General features: G+C 43.2%; 1 protein-coding gene across 1 annotated transcript in view; it reads left to right on the top strand.

Moving 5' to 3' along the window:
* STRC (stereocilin) overlaps window positions 1-22,915 on the top strand; it is a 176,421-nt gene that overhangs the window by 136,177 nt on the left and 17,329 nt on the right. The window contains exons 14-18 of the mRNA XM_069766138.1: window positions 5,386-5,541; window positions 6,286-6,428; window positions 8,925-9,073; window positions 10,803-10,900; window positions 11,167-11,314. Of these exons, the coding sequence (XP_069622239.1) occupies window positions 5,386-5,541; window positions 6,286-6,428; window positions 8,925-9,073; window positions 10,803-10,900; window positions 11,167-11,314 (694 nt within the window). The remainder of the gene's footprint in view (window positions 1-5,385; window positions 5,542-6,285; window positions 6,429-8,924; window positions 9,074-10,802; window positions 10,901-11,166; window positions 11,315-22,915) is intronic.

Here is a 22,915-nt window from a genome sequence, read left to right as displayed (position 1 = left end):
ACATCTAGATAAGTTCCTTTGGGGGTCTAGTTTCCAATATGCGGTCACTTGTGGGGGGTTTCTACTGTTTAGGTACATTAGGGGCTCTGCAAACGCAATGTGACGCCTGCAGACCATTCCATCTAAGTCTGTATTTCAAATGGCGCTCCTTCCCTTCCGAGCCTTCCCATGCGCCCAAACGGTGGTTCACCCCCACATATGGGGTATCAGCGCACTCAGGACAAATTGCACAACAAATTTTGGGGTCCAATTTCTCCTGTTACCCTTGGGAAAATACAAAACTGGGGGCTAAAAAATAATATTTGTGGGAAAAAATGTTTGTTTTATTTTTACGGCTCTGCATTATAAACTTCTGTGAAGCTCTTGGTGGGTCAAAGTGCTCACCACACATCTAGATAAGTTCCTTAGGGGGTCTACTTTCCAAAATGGTGTCACTTGTGGGGGGTTTCAATATTTAGGCACATCAGTGGCTTTCCAAACGCAACATGGCGTCTCATCTCAATTCCTGTGAATTTTGCATTGAAAAGTCAAACGGCGCTCCTTCCCTTCCGAGCTCTCCCATGCGCCCAAACAGTGGTTTACCCCCACATATGGGGTATCAGCGTACTCAGGACAAATTGTACAACAACTTTTTGTTCCAATTTCTTCTCTTACCATTGGGAAAATAAAAAATTGGGGGCGAAAAGATCATTTTTTTTCACAAAAATTATTTTTTATTTTTACGGTTCTGCATTATAAACTTCTGTGAAGCACTTGGTGGGTCAAAGTGCTCACCACACCTCTAGATAAGTTCCTTAGGGGGTCTACTTTCCAAAATGGTGTCACTTGTGGGGGGTTTCAATGTTTAGGCACATCAGTGGCTCTTCAAACGCAACATGGCGTCCCATCTCAATTCCTATCAATTTTGCATTGAAAGGTCAAACGGCGCTCCTTCCCTTCCGAGGTCTCCCATGCGCCCAAACAGTGGTTTACCCCCACATATGGGGTATCAGAGTACTCAGGACAAATTGTGCAACAACTTTTTGGTTCCAATTTCTTCTCTTACCATTGGGAAAATAAAAAATTGGGGGCGAAAAGATAATTTTTGTGAAAAAAAAATATATTTTATTTTTACGGTTCTGCATTATAAACTTCTGTGAAGCACTTGGTGGGTCAAAGTGCTCACCACACCTTAGATAAGTTCCTTAGGGGGTCTACTTTCCAAAATGGTGTCACTTGTGGGGGGTTTCAATGTTTAGGCACATCAGTGGCTCTCCAAACGCAACATGGCGTCCCATCTCAATTCCAGTAAATTTTGCATTAAAAAGTCAAATGGCGCTCCTTCGCTTCCAAGCTCTGTCATGCGCCCAAACAGTGGTTTACCTCCACTTATGGGGTATCGGCGTACTCAGGACAAATTGTACAACAAGGTTTGGGGTCCATTTTCTCCTGTAACTCTTGGCAAAATAAAACAAATTGGAGCTGAAGTAAATTTTTTGTGAAAAAAAGTTAAATGTTCATTTTTATTTAAACATTCCAAAAATTCCTGTGAAACACCTGAAGAGTTAATAAACTTCTTGAATGTTGTTTTGAGAACCTTGAGGGGTGCAGCTTTTAGAATGGTGTCACACTTGGGTATTTTCTATCATATGGACCCCTCAAAATGACTTCAAATGAGATGTGGTCCCTAAAATAAAATGGTGTTGTAAAAATGAGAAATTGCTGGTCAACTTTTAACCCTTATAACTCCCTAACAAAAAAAAATTTTGGTTCCAAAATTGTGCTGATGTAAAGTAGACATGTGGGAAATGTTACTTATTAAGTATTTTGTGTGACATATCTCTGTGATTTAATTGCATAAAAATTCAAAGTTGGAAAATTGCGAAATTTTCAAAATTTTCGCCATGTTTCCGTTTTTTTCACAAATAAACGCAGGTAATATCAAAGAAATTTTACCACTATCATGAAGTACAATATGTCATGAGAAAACAATGCCAGAATCACTGGGATCCGTTGAAGCGTTCCAGAGTTATAACCTCATAAAGGGACAGTGGTCAGAATTGTAAAAATTGGCCCGGTCCATAACGTGCAAACCACCCTTGGGGGTAAAGGGGTTAAAGGAAACGTATAGTCGAAAAATTATGAATTCTTAATTTATATTTTTATGTTACGTGTTTTTGGTTTTGCCAATGTTGTTTTATTTTATCATGATATGAAAAAACAAAATTAGAAATCTTGCAATTTTCACACTGAACTGAATAAGATGGGGTTACAATGATTGATAACACCTATATACATACATGATCCACTGATCACAGTAGGTAATGTCGCAGCTGACTCTGCTCAATGCCATCAGAGTCTCAAACAACTGGAAGTTGAAGTCTGAAGAAAGCCTTCTTGAGAAATATGACAATTGCAAGAAGTCTAATTTTTATTTTTAATAAAGATTATGGTGTGGAAAAAAACAATGCCAAAATAAAAAAATATATACACAAAACCCTGGTTAAAAGACATTAACATAATTTTCTGACAACACCTTCCCTTTAAATTTCCATGGTGTGCATTTATGGTATATCCACAGGGGTACAGCACTGTTAGTGGAGACGTGATTGAAATTTCCATGCAAGTGAATGAGAATCCAGACCAACTCTCCACCAATGGTGGCATGTCAGGCTCTTGTTCTGATATACATGCAGGTTCCTTTGGTGGATTGGATCAGAATGCCTCTTTAGATGGCAGTAACTGTCACCAGGGTCGTACTGGCACTGACAACTGCTGGCATACTGGCCAGCAGCTGCATAAGGCCCTCACTGCTCTAGTGGCCCCCAGCCAGTTGCTATGGGGCCCCTGAGTCAAGGTGGCCCACCCTGTGCCAGTGGAGCAGCAGTGGGTGACAGGAAGCCACGACTGTCCCCGCTGCTAAAGAGAAATTAATATTCAGGCTTCTCCACGCCCCCATGGGCATGGAGAAAGGTGAATACCATTTCACTTTAATAGTGGGTAGCATTAGCCGCAGGCTGCAGCTAACACTGCCCGCATGTAAAGCCCCCCACCGCACCACTCTCTCACACTCACACACAAAGCACCACACCACATACAGACATGCACGTCTTGCAGCACATCTCGGCATCCTGCTTCCTGCCCGGCGCTTCCTGTCTGAGACAGCGCAGCTGGACGACATCATCATTCAGCGCGCTGCTGTTTTAGACAAAAAGCTGCCGAAGAAGAGGCTGCTGGGATGTGCTGCGAGAGGTGAGTGGTGCTGTGTGTCTCTCTGCATGCGTGTGCATGTGTGTGCTTATGTGTATGTGGTGCTTTGTGTGTGAGTGTGAGAGAGTGGTGCGGTGGTGTGTGTGTGTATGTGGTACGGTGCTTTATGTGTGTATGAGTGAGAGAGAGTGGTGCAGTGCTGTGTGTATTGGAGATGTGTGTATTGGAGATTGGCAATGATGGAGTGATGGGGAAGGAGGCAATGATGGAGGTGGTGAAATGGGCAATGATGGGGTGGTGGGGAAGAAAGCAATGATGGTTGTGGTGGAAAGGACAATGAAAATGGTGGGGGAGGCAATGATGGAGGTGTTGAAATGGGCAATGATGGGGGTGTTGAAATGGGCAATAATGGGGTTGGTGGCGGAGAAAGCAATGATGGTTGTGGTGTAGGACAATGATGGTAGTGGTGAAAAAGACAATGGTGGTGTTGGAATGGGCAATGATGGGGGTTTTGTGGAAGAAGGCAATGATGGTTGTGGTGTAAAGGATAATGATGGTAGTGGTGGAATAAACAATGATGGTGGTGGAATGGGCAATGATGGGGGTTGTGGTGGGAGAAGGCAATGATGGAGGTGGTGGAAAGGGCAATGATAGAGGTGATGGTGAGAAGGCAATGATGGGGTGGAGGGGGAGAACAATGATGGAGGTGGAGAGGAGCTGCATTATACCCTATGAGAGGGTCTGCATTACACTTTATGAGGAGTCTACATTATATGTTGGGGAGACTGCATTATTCTCTCAGGGGACTACATTATATTCTGGGGGCTACATCATACTATATGAGGCGGGCAGCATTACACCCTATGAGGGTGCTGCATTATATTCTATGGGGGAACTGCATTATACCTTATGAGGGGGTTGCATTATATTTTGTGGGGTGCTGCATTATATTCTATGAGGTGGGCTGCATTATATTCTATGAGAGGGGGCTGCATTATATTTTATGAGAGGGGGCTGCATTATATTCTTTGAGGGGGCTACATTATTTTGAGGGGGCTGCATTATATTCTATGAGGGAGGCTACATTATATTCTATGAGGGGGGCTACCCCAACCCCTGCTACATAATTAAGACGTGTACTACCTTATATTATACCCTGATATTAGTGTGTTTTACCACACAATTGGTGGACTTGTATTTTTTTCTATGTAGCTACATAGTTGGCCCCAAGAATGATTTTCTCTGGTGGGCCCAAGGTGCTCCAGTCTGACACTGACTGTCACTGATTATGATGTGCAGTATTTTATCATTGTATTGGGAAACTAACAACCATATTCCCCTAATTCCATCATAAACATCTTTGTTACCACATATGCTGGCATTAGCAGCAAAAAAGATACATACAATCAAACTAGTCTGAGTCATTTTTCCCTTATAGTGGATCACTACAGAAGTGAAATTGTTGGTGGAAAGTTTATACCTGATGTCATTAGACTTCCCCTTTCCTATGACAAGAAAGTCTTCTGTTAACACTATAGGAAGAATTTAGGGGCGGACATATCATAGGTGCAACCTGTGCACCCGCACAAGGGCCCAAGGGGTAATGGGGCCCATTTTCATCTCCAAAGCAGGTGGAATTGAGCATTATCATGAACTATTGGTCTGGAAAGGCCCACTTACTGTTCTTTCACAGGGACCCTTTTCTGTCTGTGTCCACCAGTGGAAAAATGTATTTAGAAAATAATTGTAAAAGTATATGCAAACATAAATATGCATACAATATATTTAAGGAGTTGTCTGGTTTAAGAAGAAAGATCTGTGGTCTTCTTAGTAGAAGAACATTGAGAGGAGCTGGGTGAGACTAGTTGGCACATGACCACAAATAAGTATATAAATCACATTCATGTGGTCACGTCACTGCCCAGACGCCTAGGGCACACAGGGTAATCGTGAAAGCCTACGCATCACACACTGTCATGATTTGGCTGTCTGCAGTCACATACAGTAGATCGATTGCAGACTTTTCTTCTCAGATCAGACAACCCTTTACGTAAAAATCCTTCATGTACAAAAATTACTAATTTTGCTTATTTAGAGGTCTCATAGGGTGCGGACTAACGGCAATGTCAAATTTCTTGGTCATCTGAATACTTCTGTGCTCAGCTTTCATGTCACTCATCACTATTTGTGTTACAGGTGTTTGGACCAGTTAAATCTATGAGTTCTACACAATTTCTTCAGCTCGGTCACCTTGTTACTTTCATGACTGAGAAGGACCTCAATGAGATCAATATTTCAGACTGGGGCGTTGTTTCTTTATTGGGAAACATGGAAAACTGGACTTGGAAACAGGTCTGATAATCTTGAATATGGGATCCAGTTTTGGGTTTCACATCGTAAAAAGGATATTGGAAAGTTAGAGTCAGTTTACAGGTGGGCAACTAGACTATTATTGTCCAAGGGATGGAAGACCGCTCCTGTAATGAGAGGTTAGAAAAGTTGGGCTTGTTTAGCTTAGAAAAAGACACCTCAGAAGAGATCTCATTCACATGTATAAATACATGTGAGGTCCATACAAAGGACTGGCACATGACTTATTCCTTCCAAAGACCTTTCAAAGGACTAGGGTGCACTCATTACTTGTGGAGGAAAGGAGATTCTGGCAGTTAAATAGGAAAGGGTTCTTTACAGTTAGAGCAGTCAGACTGGGGAATGACGACCACAAGAGATAGTAATAGCAGACACTATAACAGCTTTTAAAAAAAGGGCTGGGTGATTTCCTCATAACAAATGGCATTCTGGGTAGTAAATAATCAAGTGATAGAGAATGTGGTACTGGTAGAGAAAGATAATATTTGATGGAATTATGTATTTTTCAAGCTATGTTACTATATGATAACTGTAGCTAATTCACATTGGATTGAGAATTATAGTTTTAGTCTTTCTTTTTGTCTTTTTACAGTAAAATTGTCTGTATACTTCCCGAATCATTGTGACAATCTCTGTACAGCATTACACCATATGTTCATGCTATATAAGCATCAGGAAATAAATACATTTCATATTCTTGATCGTTTTCTGATTTTTTTTCTGCAGATGAAAACATTGACATTCAGTGTCCTTCATCAGAACAAGAAAAGCTCATCGGACCTGGATCTTATGGAGCTGGCTGCTCTTGGACATCTACTCTGTGGTCTTGGAGTGGAGGAGTTAAAGAAAATAAATCCCCAAGAGTTCTGGTTGCTTACTAGCATTTCTTTTACAATGCTTGAGTATACAATGACAATGGTTTTGCAGTGAGACTGGAAGTTTATAGAGACATAGAAACACGAGACTGCAAAACTCTTTAGACTATGTGCCCACGTTGCGGAAATGTCCGCAACATTTCCACAACTCCCTGCCGTGGGTAAAACGCATGCGGAATTCGCATGTGTTTTCCCGCAAAACACAAGCGTTTTCCAAGCGTTTTTAGCTTGCAGAATGCTTGCGTTTTCCAAGCGATTTGAAGCATCGCTTGGAAAAGTGATTGACAGGTTGGTCACACTTGTCAAGCATAGTGCTTGGCAAGTGTGACCAACTTTTTACTATTGATGCTGCCTATGCAGCATCAATAGTAAAGATAGAATGATAAAAGTAATAAAATAATATAAAAAATATGGTTATTCTCACCTTCCGACGGCCCCCATTCTCAACGGTGCTCCCAGTACGTTCCGTTCCCAGGGATGCTTTGCATGAAGGACATTTGAGAAGGACCAGGTGATTCGCGCAATGCATCCCTGGGAACGGAAGCCACCGCATGCACCGCTGAGAGGCGGGAGGACTCTGGGGGCCATCAGAAGGTAAGTATATCCATATTATTTATTTTAATTCTTTTTTTTTTTTTTACAGAAATATGGTTCCCAAGGGCCTGGAGGAGAGTCTCCTCTCCTCCAGACCCGGGTACCATCCGCACATGAAGCGCTCACTTTACACATGGTGGGCATAGCCACATGCATAAAATGAGCATTTCAATGCAATCCTATGGCTGCAGAATCGCCGCGATTCCACAGAAATAATGAACATGCTGCGGATTTTACAGCTATGCGATTCCACAGCAGGAAAATCCACAGCATGGGCACAGCAACTGCGGAATCCCATAGGTTTGCATGGGAATGCGGTTTTTAAGCGTTTTTATGCATTTCCGCTATGGCAAAAAACGCAGCAGAAGCGCATTAAAAGCGCAACGTGGGCACACAACCTTAAACATATTAATGATTTTTTTTTAAAAGGAGATGTTGTCCATTCCGTGATGAGTTATAGAATAAAAATGCTCTATGTTTGAATAAAAGTAAATGTACCGGCCGTAGCATAATAAAAGCATACTATTCTCGCAACATTTACTAAGGTGGCCACACACGAGATTGTAGTTGGCATAGTGAATTGACAGCTGTCTATCCTAACTTCTTCATAAATACTCAGATCTCAAGGCACGGTACACATATGAAAATCACATAGGAGGGGGTACCATCACCACCAATGTGCACCAATGGAATTTGACACGGACAAATCGGAAATTAAAGTGAAAACCGAAGAAAAAACCTGAAACAATGTCCACTGATGAAATATATAACAATATTTATTAAAAGATATAAAACAACGTGAGGTAGAGTGGGGAACAAAATACCAAATGAGGTACACCAGGGACATACAAAATTGTAAAGGAGTGGCACCAATAAGACACATAAAAGCAATTAATATAAACACAATGGTACAATGGTATAAAAATATATATATGTGTGCCATAGGTGAACAACTGTTATCAACCAAATAAACAATATTCCAGGTAAAATACCAAGATGAAAAAGATAATAAAGTGCAAGTGCATAATAGATGGGGTGGCTAAACCGGTGATGTGGGGGTTTAATGCACAGTAATAAGATGTATGTAATGCAAGTATTAACAGCATATATGTACCAAGGAAAAAAGCCACCCGGTATTTAACTGCTGCAGTATAGGAGAAGTCCCCAGGATGCGCCCTGCCCCGACGTGCGTTTCGACGTCTGCCTTCGTCAGGGGGTCCTCTATTATGCACTTGCACTTTATTATCTTTTTCATCTTGGTATTTTACCTGGAATATTGTTTATTTTGTTGATTACGGTTTTTCACCTATGGCACACATATATACATTTTTATACCATTGTGTTTATATTAATTGCTGATATGTGTCTTATTGGTGCCACTCCTTTACAATTTTGTATGTCCCTGGTGTAGTGCCCTCATTTGGTATTTTGTTCCTCACTCTACCTCACGTTGTTATATATCTTTTAATAAATATTGTTATATATTTCATCATGGGACATTGTTTCGGGTTTTTTCTTCGGTTTTAACATCTTCATAAGCATACTTGGATCAGAACACTCCCTGGCAGAGCAGTCATTACAATTATGGGCCAATTTATTAAGATAGGCATTGTGCAAGTCATCCTTAGTGAACAGGCTTGCTGTAGTATGTTGCACCTAATTCATTAAGAGGCGCTTGCCTCTTAAAGAATTAGTATTAGCAGCATCTCGTAACTGGCATGTGTCTTCAGAGATGTACTTGAGTCATGGATTGGAGAACACTTCTGGAATTATCTTTTTATGAATTAGATGAGCAGGCATTGTCACACCTCATTCACACTTGTAACATCCCAGTTCTGTGATTCTGGGAGTATGGACAGGTTAATTGAAGAATTTTACTACTTTTTATTTTTGCAGCCAGGCAGCTGTGTTTGTGGGCACTTTAAAATTGAAGTGCACTGAGGCTCAGATGGAGACTTTGGCAGAACTCTTAACATATAATTCGGCATTTGGCTTAGTTAGCAGATGGGGTCCTGAGATCTTCACTGAGATTGGAACTCTTGCGGGTGAGTAATAGTAGGGTCCTTGTATTTGGTAGCTAACTCAAATGAATGTCCTTGCTAAAATAGTAAAAACAGCAGAAATGTATATATTTCTAATAACTTTATATTGGTATAGACGTTTATTAGTTTTGAAAATGAAGATAATTGGTTATGCATGATATGTATGCATGCAGCCGGCTGATAGAGCTGTTGGTGCACTCATAGCAGGACCAGGCTGAGTGGTTCCAGGAGATCGAGGACTTAAATAGCTTGTCTTTCCATTACATTTTAATTTCATCAGAATATACAGTATGCTAAAGCAATGTTTCTTTTTGCAAGATACTCATATACCTTACTAATTATGACGCCCTTTGCTATTCTTCACTTTCTTTTCTCAGTTCATCCTATTATTCTTAACTAGATAGACACTAATGCATAATCTGCTGGCTAGCTGAATTCTCTACTTGGTAGAAATGGAGTCAAGATGTGTACAGGATGTGTAAAAAATGAGCTTATAAAGAAAAGATTCTTGCACTTACCATGCTGTCATTGAAAAACGTTAATGGGGTTTTCCGAGAGTAATGTATTTTTTTTACTATGGGTTTAAGAACTAACAGGCAACTACCTTCATGTTCTGTCCACCACCAATCTCTGCCCAGTCACACAACGCTCCCGCTGGCGATTCTGCTTTCGCCATGTAAACAGAGCAGATGCTTCTCTTCTGCTCTGTTGATGAGGCGTGTGATGTCCCACGACATGGAGATCATATATTATTATGTTGTATTCTTGCTGATGCATTGCTATGCAATAGGTTTGCCTTTTAGAAGTTTGTCCTCCCTCTCTCCCAGTCTGCCTCCTTAGCGCTGATGTCAGTATCCCCTCAATTCTTCTCATTCTCTGTATATCTGCTATCTTAAGAACCTCATGTCTTGCACCTCTGGTTCAGAAATGGTCGTTTTACCTACTGCAATTTTGCATGACTACAAGAACTCAGCTTGAAAATAAACCTTCTTCTGGAATCTTCATATGTTCCTCTATAGCTGAGTTCAAGCTATCTGATGATATCTCTTTGAGTGAGTACTGCTATAATCCCAGACTACACTCAAGGTGAGGTGGTGCTCAAGTCCAGAGATGGCATTTCCCACTTCAAATTAGCACAAAAAAACGGCACTCACCTTTATTCGTGACATATAGGATTTATTTTATATTCTTCTTAGTCATCAAAAGTGACGAGTGTCAGCTTATCAAAAGCCTTTTTCAAACATAATATGTATGCTGTATGAAAAAGGCTTCTGTTAAGCTATGACACGGCACATTTGGTGTTTGAGAAGAATATGGAATAAATCCTATATATTACGAATACAAGTGTTGGTCCTTCCTGTGAGTACTGGTACATAGAGACAGCCATAGAAACAAAGTCTCAAGCATCTATACTAGCAGCCTAGTATAGTCACAGAATAGGTTGTGAATACCAATGTCATGCTGATTGAAAGCCTGTTCCTCATTGCCTGTGAGAAGCCATCTGTCAATTAGCATGTCACTAGCAGTCACGCCTGATCGACAGAGCAGCCCGGAAAGAAGAGCTGCTCTGTTGATGTGCGCAGCAGAATCGCTGGCAAGAGTGATCCGTAACCGCTCTGAGGGGTGGAAAAAACAGCCATCATAATAGGGTGTGGAGGGTCATTTCAATATTTGCTAAATATATATGCTACTGACTTCGATCTTTTATTTTTCTCACATGAACACTTTTTAGCTGGCCTCCCAGACATCGTTCTGTCATCTTTGATAAGAGATCAGATTCAAGGATTAACCCCTGATGCAATATCTCTTATTTCAGCACCAAAGTTTGCTGTAAGTATGTGTGTAAAGCAGACCTGTTATCATTATATTAGGTGTACTGGTGAATAATGTGTAAAAGGAACACTTTATACAAAGCAGTAAACTTGTTAATAATTATTTTTTTAACCAAAAATATTTTTGCTTTGATGAAAACTTCCTGCACAAGACACATTAGTGCACACTGAGGATCCTTTCCACACAGACACCAGAGCAGGCTAGTGTACTTGTGTATAAGCAGTGGCAGTACATTTGCACTGAATGGATATTATTGATGGCAGGTTGTGTTCAGTCCGGCTCAGCTCTCCTGCTTCACCAGTGACCAGGCCATAGCAGTCACTCCTGACCAGTATGATCATCTCAGCTATCAACAAAAACAAGTCATCTCTAGTGCTCAGTATGATGGGGACATACCGCAGGATCTGCAAGGTACCGTCCTTCTTAATAGATATTGTACATTGCAATTTTACATCAAACTGATAAAAAGATATCTACTATATAATTGTCTAAGGGTCACTTCCATCTTTCTGTCTGTCTGTCCTTCTGTCTTTGTGTCTCTGTCACGGATATTCATTGGTCGCGGCCTCTGTCTGTCATGGAATCCAAGTCGCTGATTGGTCATGGCAAAACGCCCACGACCATTGCCACGACCAATCAGCGACGGGCGCAGTCCGGCGGCAACATGGCCGCTCCTTCCTCCCCGCAGTCAGTGCCCGCTCCTTACTCCCCTCCAGTCTGCACTCACACAGGGTTAATGGCAGCGCTAATGGACCGCGTTATGCCGCGGTGTAACGCACTCCATTAACGCTGCTATTAACCCTGTGTGACCAACTTTTTTACTATTGATGCTGCTTATGCAGCATCAATAGTAAAAAGATTTAATGTTAAAAATAATTAAAAAAATAAAAAATCATGATATACTCCTTCCGGGGCCTTTCCCGCTCCTCGCGACGCTCCAGTAACCGGTCCATGCATTGCGATCTCGCGAGATGATGATGTAGCAGTCTCGCGAGACCGCTACGTCATCATCTCGCGAGACCGCAATGCACTCTTGAGACCGGAGCGCGCGAGGAGCGTCAGTAAACGCTTCCTGGATCCTGGGGCCAACGGAAGGTGAGTATATAACTATTTTTTATTTGAATTCTTTTTTTTAACAGGGATATGATGCCCACATTGCTATATACTGCGTGGGCTGTGCAATATACTACGCGGGCTGGGCAATATACTACATGGGCTGCGCAATGTACTACTCAGGCTGTGCAATATACTATGCGCGCTGGGCAATATACTACGCGGGCTGGGCAATATACTACATGGGCTGCGCAATGTACTACTCAGGCTGTGCAATATACTATGCGCGCTGGGCAATATACTACGCGGGCTGGGCAATATACTACGCGGGCTGGGCAATATACTATGCGGGCTGGGCAATATACTACGCGTGCTGGGCAATATACTACGCGTGCTGGGCAATATACTACGCGTGCTGGGCAATATACTACGCCTGCTGGGCAATATACTACGCGGGCTGGGCAATATACTACGCGGGCTGGGCAATATACTACGCGGGCTGGGCAATATACTACGTGGGCTGTGCAATATACTATGTGACTGGGCAATATACTATGTGACTGGGCAATATACTACGTGGCTGGGCAATGTACTACGTGGCTGGGCTATATACTATGTGGCTGGGCAATATAGTACGTGACTGGGCAATATACTACGTGACTGGGCAATATACTACGTGGCTGGGCAATATACTATGTGGCTGAGCAATATAGTACGTGACTGGGCAATATAGTACGTGACTGGGCAATATAGTACGTGACTGGGCAATATAGTACGTGGCTGGGCAATATACTATGTAGCTGGGCAATATACTACGTGACTGGGCAATATAGTATGTGACTGGGCAATATACTACGTGGTTGGGCAATATACTATGTGGCTGGGCAATATACTACGTGGGCTGTGCAATATACTACGTGGACATGCATATTCTAGAATACCCAATGCGTTAGAATCTGGCCACCATCTAGTAAGAGAATATTCATCTCAGAGTCATTCCTTGTCAGGATTGATGTGGCAGGATTGATGTTGCAATCTGTCAATGTCAACAAAGAGAAGCAAGCTTATTCCAAGATAGAACAAAATTATCGGGCATGTTGGAATCCAACATACGTTAACTGAATCTCCTGTACATCTGCTGTCAGGGATTAGGCTGGTTTCACATTTGTGTCTTTGTGGGCAGAGTTTGATCCACATAGATCCGCATGCGTCATGCGTACATATATTTAACATGGTGTACGCATGGACATGCGTTTGCATGCTTTTGCGCACTCGTGTCGTTTCGTTGTGTGCGGCGGGGCACGGCGAACGCAACATGTTGCATTTTTGGAGGCAACAAAAATCCGTCAAATATGTGCAGGCATGCGCTTGCGGATGAGTGCGTTAAAAAAGCACATTACTGTCTATGGGAACGCATGCGTACGCAAGGACATGTGTACGCATGTGTTCGATGTTCTTGTGTACTTCAGACTGCGCATGTACAGGAACTGTTTTCTGTAAATATCAAGCGCATTTGCATAAACAACGCAAACCCAGGCGAAAAATGCCTGCACACGCAGCGTTTTTTTTGCCGTTATGTGTAAGCTGATGCGGATAAAAAACGCTGTGTAAACATGTGTTTGTATGCGTTTCGGCATGCATTTGCGCATGCAGATCATACGCTGCGCACATATACGTAAATGTGAACGTCGCCTTAGTGGTCTATGTGATCCTTTGTGTACTCCCTCTCTTAGTGCACCTGGTGCTACGGTGCCTGCTGCCTTCTGCAATCTGTACTGCTGAGTGATCACAATCTATTTTGATGTGATCATCTCCAGTTCAAGTCCATGATCTCACCTTATAGAGGTCCTATCATCAAGTCAAAATTGGCCAGTTTTTATTTTTATGTTATTCTCATAATGTATAGTATCCCAATTTTTATTTATTTTTTAAATCAGTCATATGTTTCTGAAATTTGGACCTTTGTATTCGTCGCTGATTTTTATGATCTTTACTAAGGGTGCATTGATCATGAGATTCTCTGCGGGAATGCATTTAGTCTGCTTTGCGGTGAGCAACGCCTCATTGGTAAGACCATAAAAGTATCACTAACTAAAAAGAAGTATATCTTTGAAACCATATGGCAGATTTAATAAAAAACAAAACAATGGAATGCTCAAGGAAGAGGAAGGAATAATATCAGAGCAAAAACTGGACTCTTTTGACCTGGTGGCAGGTCCTCTTTAAGGCCGGGGTCACATTAGCGTATAATACGGATGACTGCTATGCGAGAAAACATCGCATAGCACTTGGACCAATGTTAATCTATAGGGAAGCTCACATCATTGCTTTTTTTTTCTCTGGCGTATTCTACGTGCGAGTAAAATCGCAGCATGCTGCGATTTTATGTGTTTATCGGCCGAGTCTCGCCAATGCAAGTCTATGGGTGTGAGGAAAAAAATGCACAGCACTCACAGCATACGAGTGCTGTCTGTTTTTTACGCACTGGTGTCCTTTGAAAAGCTGGTAATTCATGTGCGGTGTACAGTAAAATCACACTGACAGGTTAGAATAGAATAGATATGTAAGGGATGGCAGAAACTACTGTATGCCCCACCCCTTTAAATATGTCCTAGGTAATTGTCTGTACAATGTTATGCCATTGCAAGTTCTGCTGTGTATACATATGACCGTCATGTATGTGTTGTTATAGGGAAAGCGCAGGGCTTGATTTAGCCACTAAATGGGGGCACAGATAAACTTGTGAATAGTTAATCAGGAGGGGCACGGTGGATAAGACAGGAAGGACTTCTATATAGATGTCAGTTGGGGCCAGGGTACCCATGCAGCTCACTTGGGCTAGCCATCCCCAGGCTACATTGTGCCATGCAATGTTAAGAAAGCAGTGAAACCCAGCCATCAAGGGGGATCCTTAGGACCGGAGAGCAGTATTAAGTATTGGTGTTGCAGCAGTTTGGAGAAGAAAGAAAGCAGTGTGGGAAGAGTACAGGGCTCAGATTGTCCAATATGTGGCAGGTCATTGCGTGAGCTGATTCCCTTCGTTCCAGGGCGAAACGGACGAGGGGAACCCCAAATAGAGTGAGTCTGAATATGGAGGAAGCTACGGTACCGCCAAAGGCGCTATTACCCCGTAATGTACTAGAGGACGTGGCAAGTAGTGCAGGGAAAGGTGAAGATACATGTGCTGTGCAACCTGTGTTTAATGCTGTGAAATGCTAGGATGTGCTGAGAAATGCAAACAGTAAAGATGTTCAGTTTCAAGTTCAAATGGACTGTGTCTCAATTTTTGCGAAATCGTCTGCAGACAGCCTCAAGTAGCGCAGAAGAGAGCCTGACGATGCTGGACCTGAAGACACAGGTATGCTGACTAGGAGCACCAAGTTTATGTGAGGGGAGGCCAGGGTGCGAGGGAGCTGGAGTCCTTGGCCATGACTACCACCCTGGCCCACCCTCACAGATAGAATAGAAATATATACATATATTTATATATACATGTCAGTAACACACACATATATATGTATTTATATTGCGCAGAAAGATAGATAGAAGAAAAGCCGGTAATTAATTTGCCGACTTCTGTAAAATCACTGCAGGACCCGGCAGGATAGAAGAGATGGATTACATACAGTAAATACATATAGAATAGGTAGATATATAGATGTCAGTGACAAATACAATGAGTACAGTGTGTATGCAAATTACTGGACATGTATTTAATTAATAAAAGATTATTTTACGGAAAAAAAGGGCATGGGCTACCGCTCAATTTTAGCAACCAGCAGAGGGAAAGCCAGCGACTGGGGGCAGAAGTTTATAGCCTGGGAAGGCACGCAGTAGTCCATATTTGGAGGATATACAGTTTTCAACCAGGGCGATGCCAGGATGCGACCATCCCTGCTGAAAACCACTTGTGAATGAGCTGCTGAGAGCGGAGCTTCAGTGACTAGCAGTGATGTCACTGAGGCTGCGCTCCCTCACAGCCTGAACTGCACTGAGCTCTGGAGCGTGGGAAAAAGAACTGGCTTCTCCTCATTCACCAGTGGTTTTCAGCCGGGGCAGTCGCATCTTGGCACCATCCTGGTTGAAAACTGTATATTCCCCAGATATGGATTACTGCGTGGGACACAACGACGGACAGGGATGGGTATATTGTTGATTTGTTATTTTTATTTTTTTTACAGGAGATCAAGGGCGTTGCATGGATTAGGAATAAGAATAAAATGGGAAAATAGTGTTGTGTTTTAATTCATTAAAAGACTTTATTCTGGCTGTGTCTTTATTTAACATGTAACAACTATAGGATTAGTAATGGATAGATGTCTTATTGACACCTCTCAATTGCTAAGCAGTGGGCTTGATGTCACCTTACAATACAAAGGTGACATCAACCCCACAACTATTACCCCACTTGCCACCGCTACAGGGCAAGTGGGATGAGCAAGGCTAAGTGCCAGAATTGGCGCATTTTAGAGATGAGCCATTTCTGGGGGGACTAAGAGCTGATGCCTTTAGCCGGGGGGGGGGAGCGATAACCATGGTCCCTTTCTAGGCTATTAATATCAGCCCCCAGGCGCTGGTTTTCCCTATGCTGGTTTCAAAAATTGCACGGTAGTCCATGCCATTTTTTTCCCCCAAAAGAATCTTTTATTAATTATACACATGTCCCATAATTTGCAGACACACACTACTAATTGGATTGGTCACTGACATCTATATATCTACCTATTCTACATCTATTTACTGTATGTAAACCATTTCTTCTATCCTGTCGGCTCCTGCAGTGATTTTACAGAAGCCGGCAGATGAATTACCGGCTTTTCTTCTATCTATCTTTCTGTGCAATATAAATACATATATACAGTATATGTGTGTGTTACTGACATGTATATATATATGTATATATATATATATATATATATATATGTATATATATATATATATATATATATGTATTCTATGTGTATATTTCTATCCTGTTTATTCTATTATAATCTGTCACTCTGTACGCGGCAGATCATTTTAATCTATCTATCTAATATATATATATATATATATATATATATATACACATTCAGTACAGGCCAAAAGTTTGGACACACCTTCTCATTTAAAGATTTTTCTGTATTTTCATGACTATGAAAATTGTACATTCACACTGAAGGCATCAAAGCTGTGAATAACACATGTGGAATTATATACTTAACAAAAAAGTGTGAACAACTGAAATTATGTCTTATATTCTAGGTTCTTCAAAGTAGCCACCTTTTGCTTTGATGACTGTTTTGCACACTCTTGGCATTCTCTTCATGAGCTTCAAGAGGTAGTCACCGGGAATGGTCTTCCAACAATCTTGAAGGAGTTCCCAGAGATGCTTAGCAATTGTTGGCCCTTTTGCCTTCACTCTGCGGTCCAGCTCACCCCAAACCATCTCGATTGGGTTCAAGTCTGATGACTGTGGAGGCCAGGTCATCTGGCGTAGCACCCCATCACTCTCCTTCTTGGTCAAATAGCCCTTACACAACCTGGAGGTGTGTTTGGGGTCATTGTCCTGTTGAAAAAGAAATGATGGTCCAACTAAACGCAAACCGGATGGAATAGCATGCCGCTGCAAGATGCTGTGGTAGCCTTGCTGGTTCAGTATGCCTTCAATTTTGAATAAATCCCCAACAGTGTCACCAGCAAAGCACCTCCACACCATCACACCTCCTCCTCCATGCTTCACGGTGGGAACCAGGCATGTAGAGTCCATCCGTTCACCTTTTCTGCGTCGCACAAAGACACGGTGGTTGGAACCAAAGATCTTAAATTTGGACTCATCAGACCAAAGCACAGATTTCCACTGGTCTAATGTCCATTCCTTGTGTTCTTTAGCCCAAACAAGTCTCTTCTGCTTGTTGCCTGTCCTTAGTAGTGGTTTCCTAGCAGCTATTTTACCATGAAGGCCTGCTGCACAAAGTCTCCTCTTAACAGTTGTTGTAGAGATGTGTCTGCTGCTAGAACTCTGTGTGGCATTGACCTGATTTCTAATCTGAGCTGCTGTTGACCTGCAATGAGCCTTCTGAGGCTGGTGAGCCTGACAAACTTATCCTCAGAAGCAGAGGTGACTCTTGGTCTTCCTTTCCTGGGACGGTTCTCATGTGAGCCAGTTTCTTTGTTTGCGCTTGATGGTTTTTGCCACTGCACTTGGGGACACTTTCAAAGTTTTCTCAATTTTTCGGACTGACTGACCTTCATTTCTTAAAGTAATGATGGCCACTGGTTTTTCTTTACTTAGCTGCATTTTTCTTGCCATAATACAAATTCTAACAGTCTATTCAGTAGGACTATCAGCTGTGTATCCACCAGACTTCTACACAATGCAACTGATGGTCCCAACCCCATTTATAAGGCAAGAAATCCCACTTATTAAACCTGACAGGGTACACCTATGAAGTGAAAACCATTCCCGGTGACTACCTCTTGAAGCTCATCAAGAGAATGCCAAGAGTATGCAAAGCAGTCATCAAAGCAAAAGATGGCTACTTTGAAGAACCTAGAATATAAGACAAAATTTCAGTTGTTTCACACTTTTTTAAGTTTATAATTCCACGTGTTAATTCATAGTTTTGATGCCTTCAGTGTAAATGTACAATTTTCATAGTCATGAAAATACAGAAAAATCTTTCAATGAGAAGGTGTGTCCAAACTTTTGGCTGTACTGTAAATATATACACTGCTCAAAAAAATAAGGGGAACACTTAAACAACAGAATATAACTCCAAGTAAAACAAACTTCTGTGAAATCAAACTGTCCACTTAGGAAGCAACACTGTTTGACAATCAATTTCACATGCTGGTGTGCAAATGGAATAGAGAACAGATGGAAATTATTGGAAATTATCAAGACACACTCAATAAAGGAGTGGTTCTGCAGGTGGGAACCACAGACCACATTTCAGTACCAATGCTTTCTGTAAGTACTCGGGCAGAAATCCGAGAGTGGACCCTCTGGGTCGTGACTCTAGAGCTCCCGGGGTCGAGCGGACCAGATGGAATCACCCCCTATACAGGGAGTGTTAGGAGCAGGACCTTGAGGGAATGGAGACACAACAGCTAGAGCCAAAGGGGCGACCCAAGATAAAGAAGGAAACCACAGGCTATAAGGATGGCAGGGAATAATAGGAAAACAAGACTTAACTGAAAATGACTGGAACACGGAACGGCAGAACACAGCAGGAACACGGACTAGCAGGGTACAGCAGGAACACGGACTGGCAGGACACAGCAGGAACACGGACTGGCAGGATACAGCAGGAACACGGACTGGCAGGATACAGCAGGAACACGGACTGGCAGGATACAGCAGGAACACAGACAGGCAGGATACAGCAGGAACACGGGCTGGCAGGACACAGCAGGAACACGGACTGGCTGGGTACAGCAGGAACACGGACTGGCTGGGTACAGCAGGAACACGGACTGGCAGGATACAGCAGGAACACGGACTGGCAGGATACAGCAGGAACACGGACAGGCAGGACACAGCAGGAACACGGACAGGCAGGACACAGCAGGAATACGGACTGGCAGGATACTGAGACAAAGTAAAAGACTGGGCTGAGAAAAGACACTGGTACAGGGGAGCCTAGGGCATAGGGACACTGACGGCAGACAGTGCACCTACAAAGCAAAGGCGTCTTACCTAGGAAGACGCCGGGAAGAAATAGCCGATGGGTGCCGCCATGTTGGGGCGGAGCTATCGGGTCGCGACCTCCCAGAGGGCTCAGCGCTGGAGGAGACGCGACCGCGCATGCGCAAAGATGCTGGACGCCGGGAGCCAGAGAAAGAAGCAGCAGAGCGGCGAGGAACGGGATCGCGAGTGCGCCGCTGGATGGAAGAAGATGGGTAAGTATGTGCGGGCGTGACACTTTCTGGATGATGTTTTGGTCACTTTTGAATGTTGGTTGTGCTTTCACACTCGTGGTAGCATGAGACAGATTCTACAACCCACACAAGTGGCTCAGGTAGTGCAGCTCATCCAGGATGGCACATCAATGTGAGCTGTGGCAAGAAGGTTTGCTGTGTCTGTCAGTGTAGTGTCCAGAGGCTGGAGGTACTACCAGGAGACAGGCCAGTACACCAGGAAATGTGGAGGGGGCCATAGGAGAGCAACAACCCAGCAGCAGGACCGCTACCTCAGCCTTTGTGCAAGGGGGAACAGGAGGAGCACTGCCAGAGCCCTGCAAAATGACCTCCAGCAGGCCACAAATGTGCATGTGTCTGCACAAACAGTTAGAAACCGACTGCATGAGGATGGTCTGAGTGCCTGACGTCGACAGATGGGGGTTGTGGTCACCGCCAAATACCATTCGCCACTGGCACCCTGTGCTTTTCACAGATGAAAGCAGTTTCACACTGAGCACATGTGACAGACGTGACAGAGTCTGGAGATGCTGTGGAGAGCGATTTGCTGCCTGCAACCTCCTTCAGCATGACCAGTTTGGCAGTGGGTCAGTAACGGTGTGGGGTGGCATTTCTTTGGAGAGCCGCACAGCCCTCCATGTGCTCGCCAGAGCTAACCTGGCTGCCATTAGGTACCGAGATGAGATCCTCAGACCCCTGTGTAGACTGTATGCTGGTGCGGTTGGCCCTGGGTTCCTCCTAATGCAGGACAATGCCAGACCTCATGTGGCTGGAGTGTGTCAGCAGTTTCTGCAAGATGAAGGCATTGAAACTATGGACTGGCCCACCCATTCCCCAGACCTGAATCCGATTGAACACATCTGGGACATCATGTCTCGCACCATCCACCAACGTCACGTTGCACCACAGACTGTTCAGGAGTTGGCGTTTGCTTTAGTCCAGGTCTGGGAGGAGATCCCTCAGGAGACCATCCGCCTCATCAGAAGTATGCCCAGTCATTGTAGGGAGATCATACAGGCATGTGGAGGCCATAGACACTACTGAGCATCATTTCCTTGTCTTGAGACATTTCCACTGAAGTTGGATCAGCCTGTAACTTCATTATCCACTTTGATTTTGAGCATCATTCCAACTCCAGACCTCAGTGGGATATTAGTTGTGATTTACTTTGATCATGTTTAGGTTTTATTGTTCTCAACACATTCCACTATGTAATTAATAAAAATTTACAACTGGAATATTTCATTCAGTGATATCTAGGATGTGGGATTTTAGTGTTCCCTTTATTTTTTTGAGCAGTGTATATATGTATATATATGTGTGTGTGTTTTGAAGAATATTTCATTTTATAATGATGTGTTAATGACAGAGAACTGTTGTATGCAGAGGCGTAGCTAGGGTTTTGGTTCAGGGTTTCAGGATTCTGAGTGGGCCCCTAACCAGGTAACCTTGATTACAACTGGGTGACGCACCCTAATAGTGGAGGAGAACCTCAGCAGATGACTGCTCTGTTGCTGAAAATAATCACTATATAAAGACCAACATGGATATTACCGCCATATGGTCAGTGGTAGATACCAGTCCTACGGAACATATAAGCGATCACAGCACAGTTATAGATGGTGACTTACCGCTGACGTTCTTTCTGATGGAATCGTTCATTTTTCCCGTCTTTTCCATCTGGCCCAGATCGACATGACAACTTCTTCCAGCCACAACTCAGCTGCAGAGAATGCAACAAAGACACATTTCACTTCTCATATTCCAGCCCCATCACCATCTATTCCCAACCTGCACAAACAGTGCCCATATTTTGCCCCATAGAAAGTAATAATGCCCTCTTTGTGCCCCTTTGACAGTCACAGTAACCTGAGTTCCCCTATAACAATAAGTGCCCACTTTGCATTTAATAATGTCCCGAGCCGTCCCCTGTACAGCTCCCCTATACACAGTATGATGCTCTCTTATACACAGTATACTGCCCCCTCAGTGTATAGTACCACTCACACAGTATACTGACCCCTTAGTAGCCCCCCCACTGTATGATGGATCCAGCACTGTATCATGACCCCCTAACTGTAATCTGCACACTGTATGATGGCCCCCTAGATAGCCTCCATATAGATTAATGCACCAGATAGACCTTAATATTGTATAATGTACTCCCCATAGTCCTTCATATAGTATAATGCACTCCCCATATTCCTCCATATAGTGTAATGCACCCCCATAGGCCTCTTTAATGTAATGCATTCCTCATAGGCATACTGTATATAGTATAATACGCTTCCCATAGGCCTCCATATAGTATAATGCACCAGATAGTCCTCAATATCGTATAATGCACTCCCCATAGGCCTCCACATAGTATAATGCACTCCCCATAGGCCTTCACATAGTATAATGTACTCCCCATAGGCCTACTCTATATTGTATAATGCACCCCTATAGGCAGACTCTATAGCATAAGGCAACCCCCATAGGCAGACTCTATAGCATAAGGCAGCCCCCATAGGCAGATTCTATAGCATAAGGCAGCCCCCACAGGCAGACTCTATAGCACAAGGCAGCACCCAGAGGCAGACTCTGTAGTATATGGCAGCCTCCCATAGGCAGACCCTGTAGCATATGGTGGCCCCCCATAGGCAGATTCTGTAATAAGGCAGCCCCCCATAGGCAGACTCTGTAATAAGGCAGCCCCCAAAGGCAGACTCTGTAATAAGGCAGCCCCCATAGGCAGACTCTGTAACATAAGGCAGCCCCCATAGGCAGACTCTGTAATAAGGCAGCCTGTTGTGGATTCTGTTTTTGGGCTCCCTCTGGTGGTTACAGATGGTACTGGGTGACTTGTGTTCTCTGCGGTCTGTGGTGTCCACCTGTTCTATCAGGATATGGGAGTTTCCTATTTAACCTGGCTTTCTTGTCATTTCCTCGCCGGCGATCAATGTAATCAGTGTGTCTTGTTACCTCTGCTTTCCGCTTCAGTAATCTTCAGGACAAGCTAAGTTTTTGATTTTCCTGTTCCACGTTTTGCTTTATTTTTGTTTTAGTCCAGCT

The sequence above is a fragment of the Ranitomeya imitator genome, chromosome 4, assembly GCF_032444005.1.
Source record: "Ranitomeya imitator isolate aRanImi1 chromosome 4, aRanImi1.pri, whole genome shotgun sequence".
In the NCBI taxonomy this organism is placed as follows: Eukaryota; Metazoa; Chordata; class Amphibia; order Anura; family Dendrobatidae; genus Ranitomeya; species Ranitomeya imitator.
Note: the sequence above shows the minus strand (reverse complement) of the source record. Positions and strands in the feature narration are given on the sequence as shown.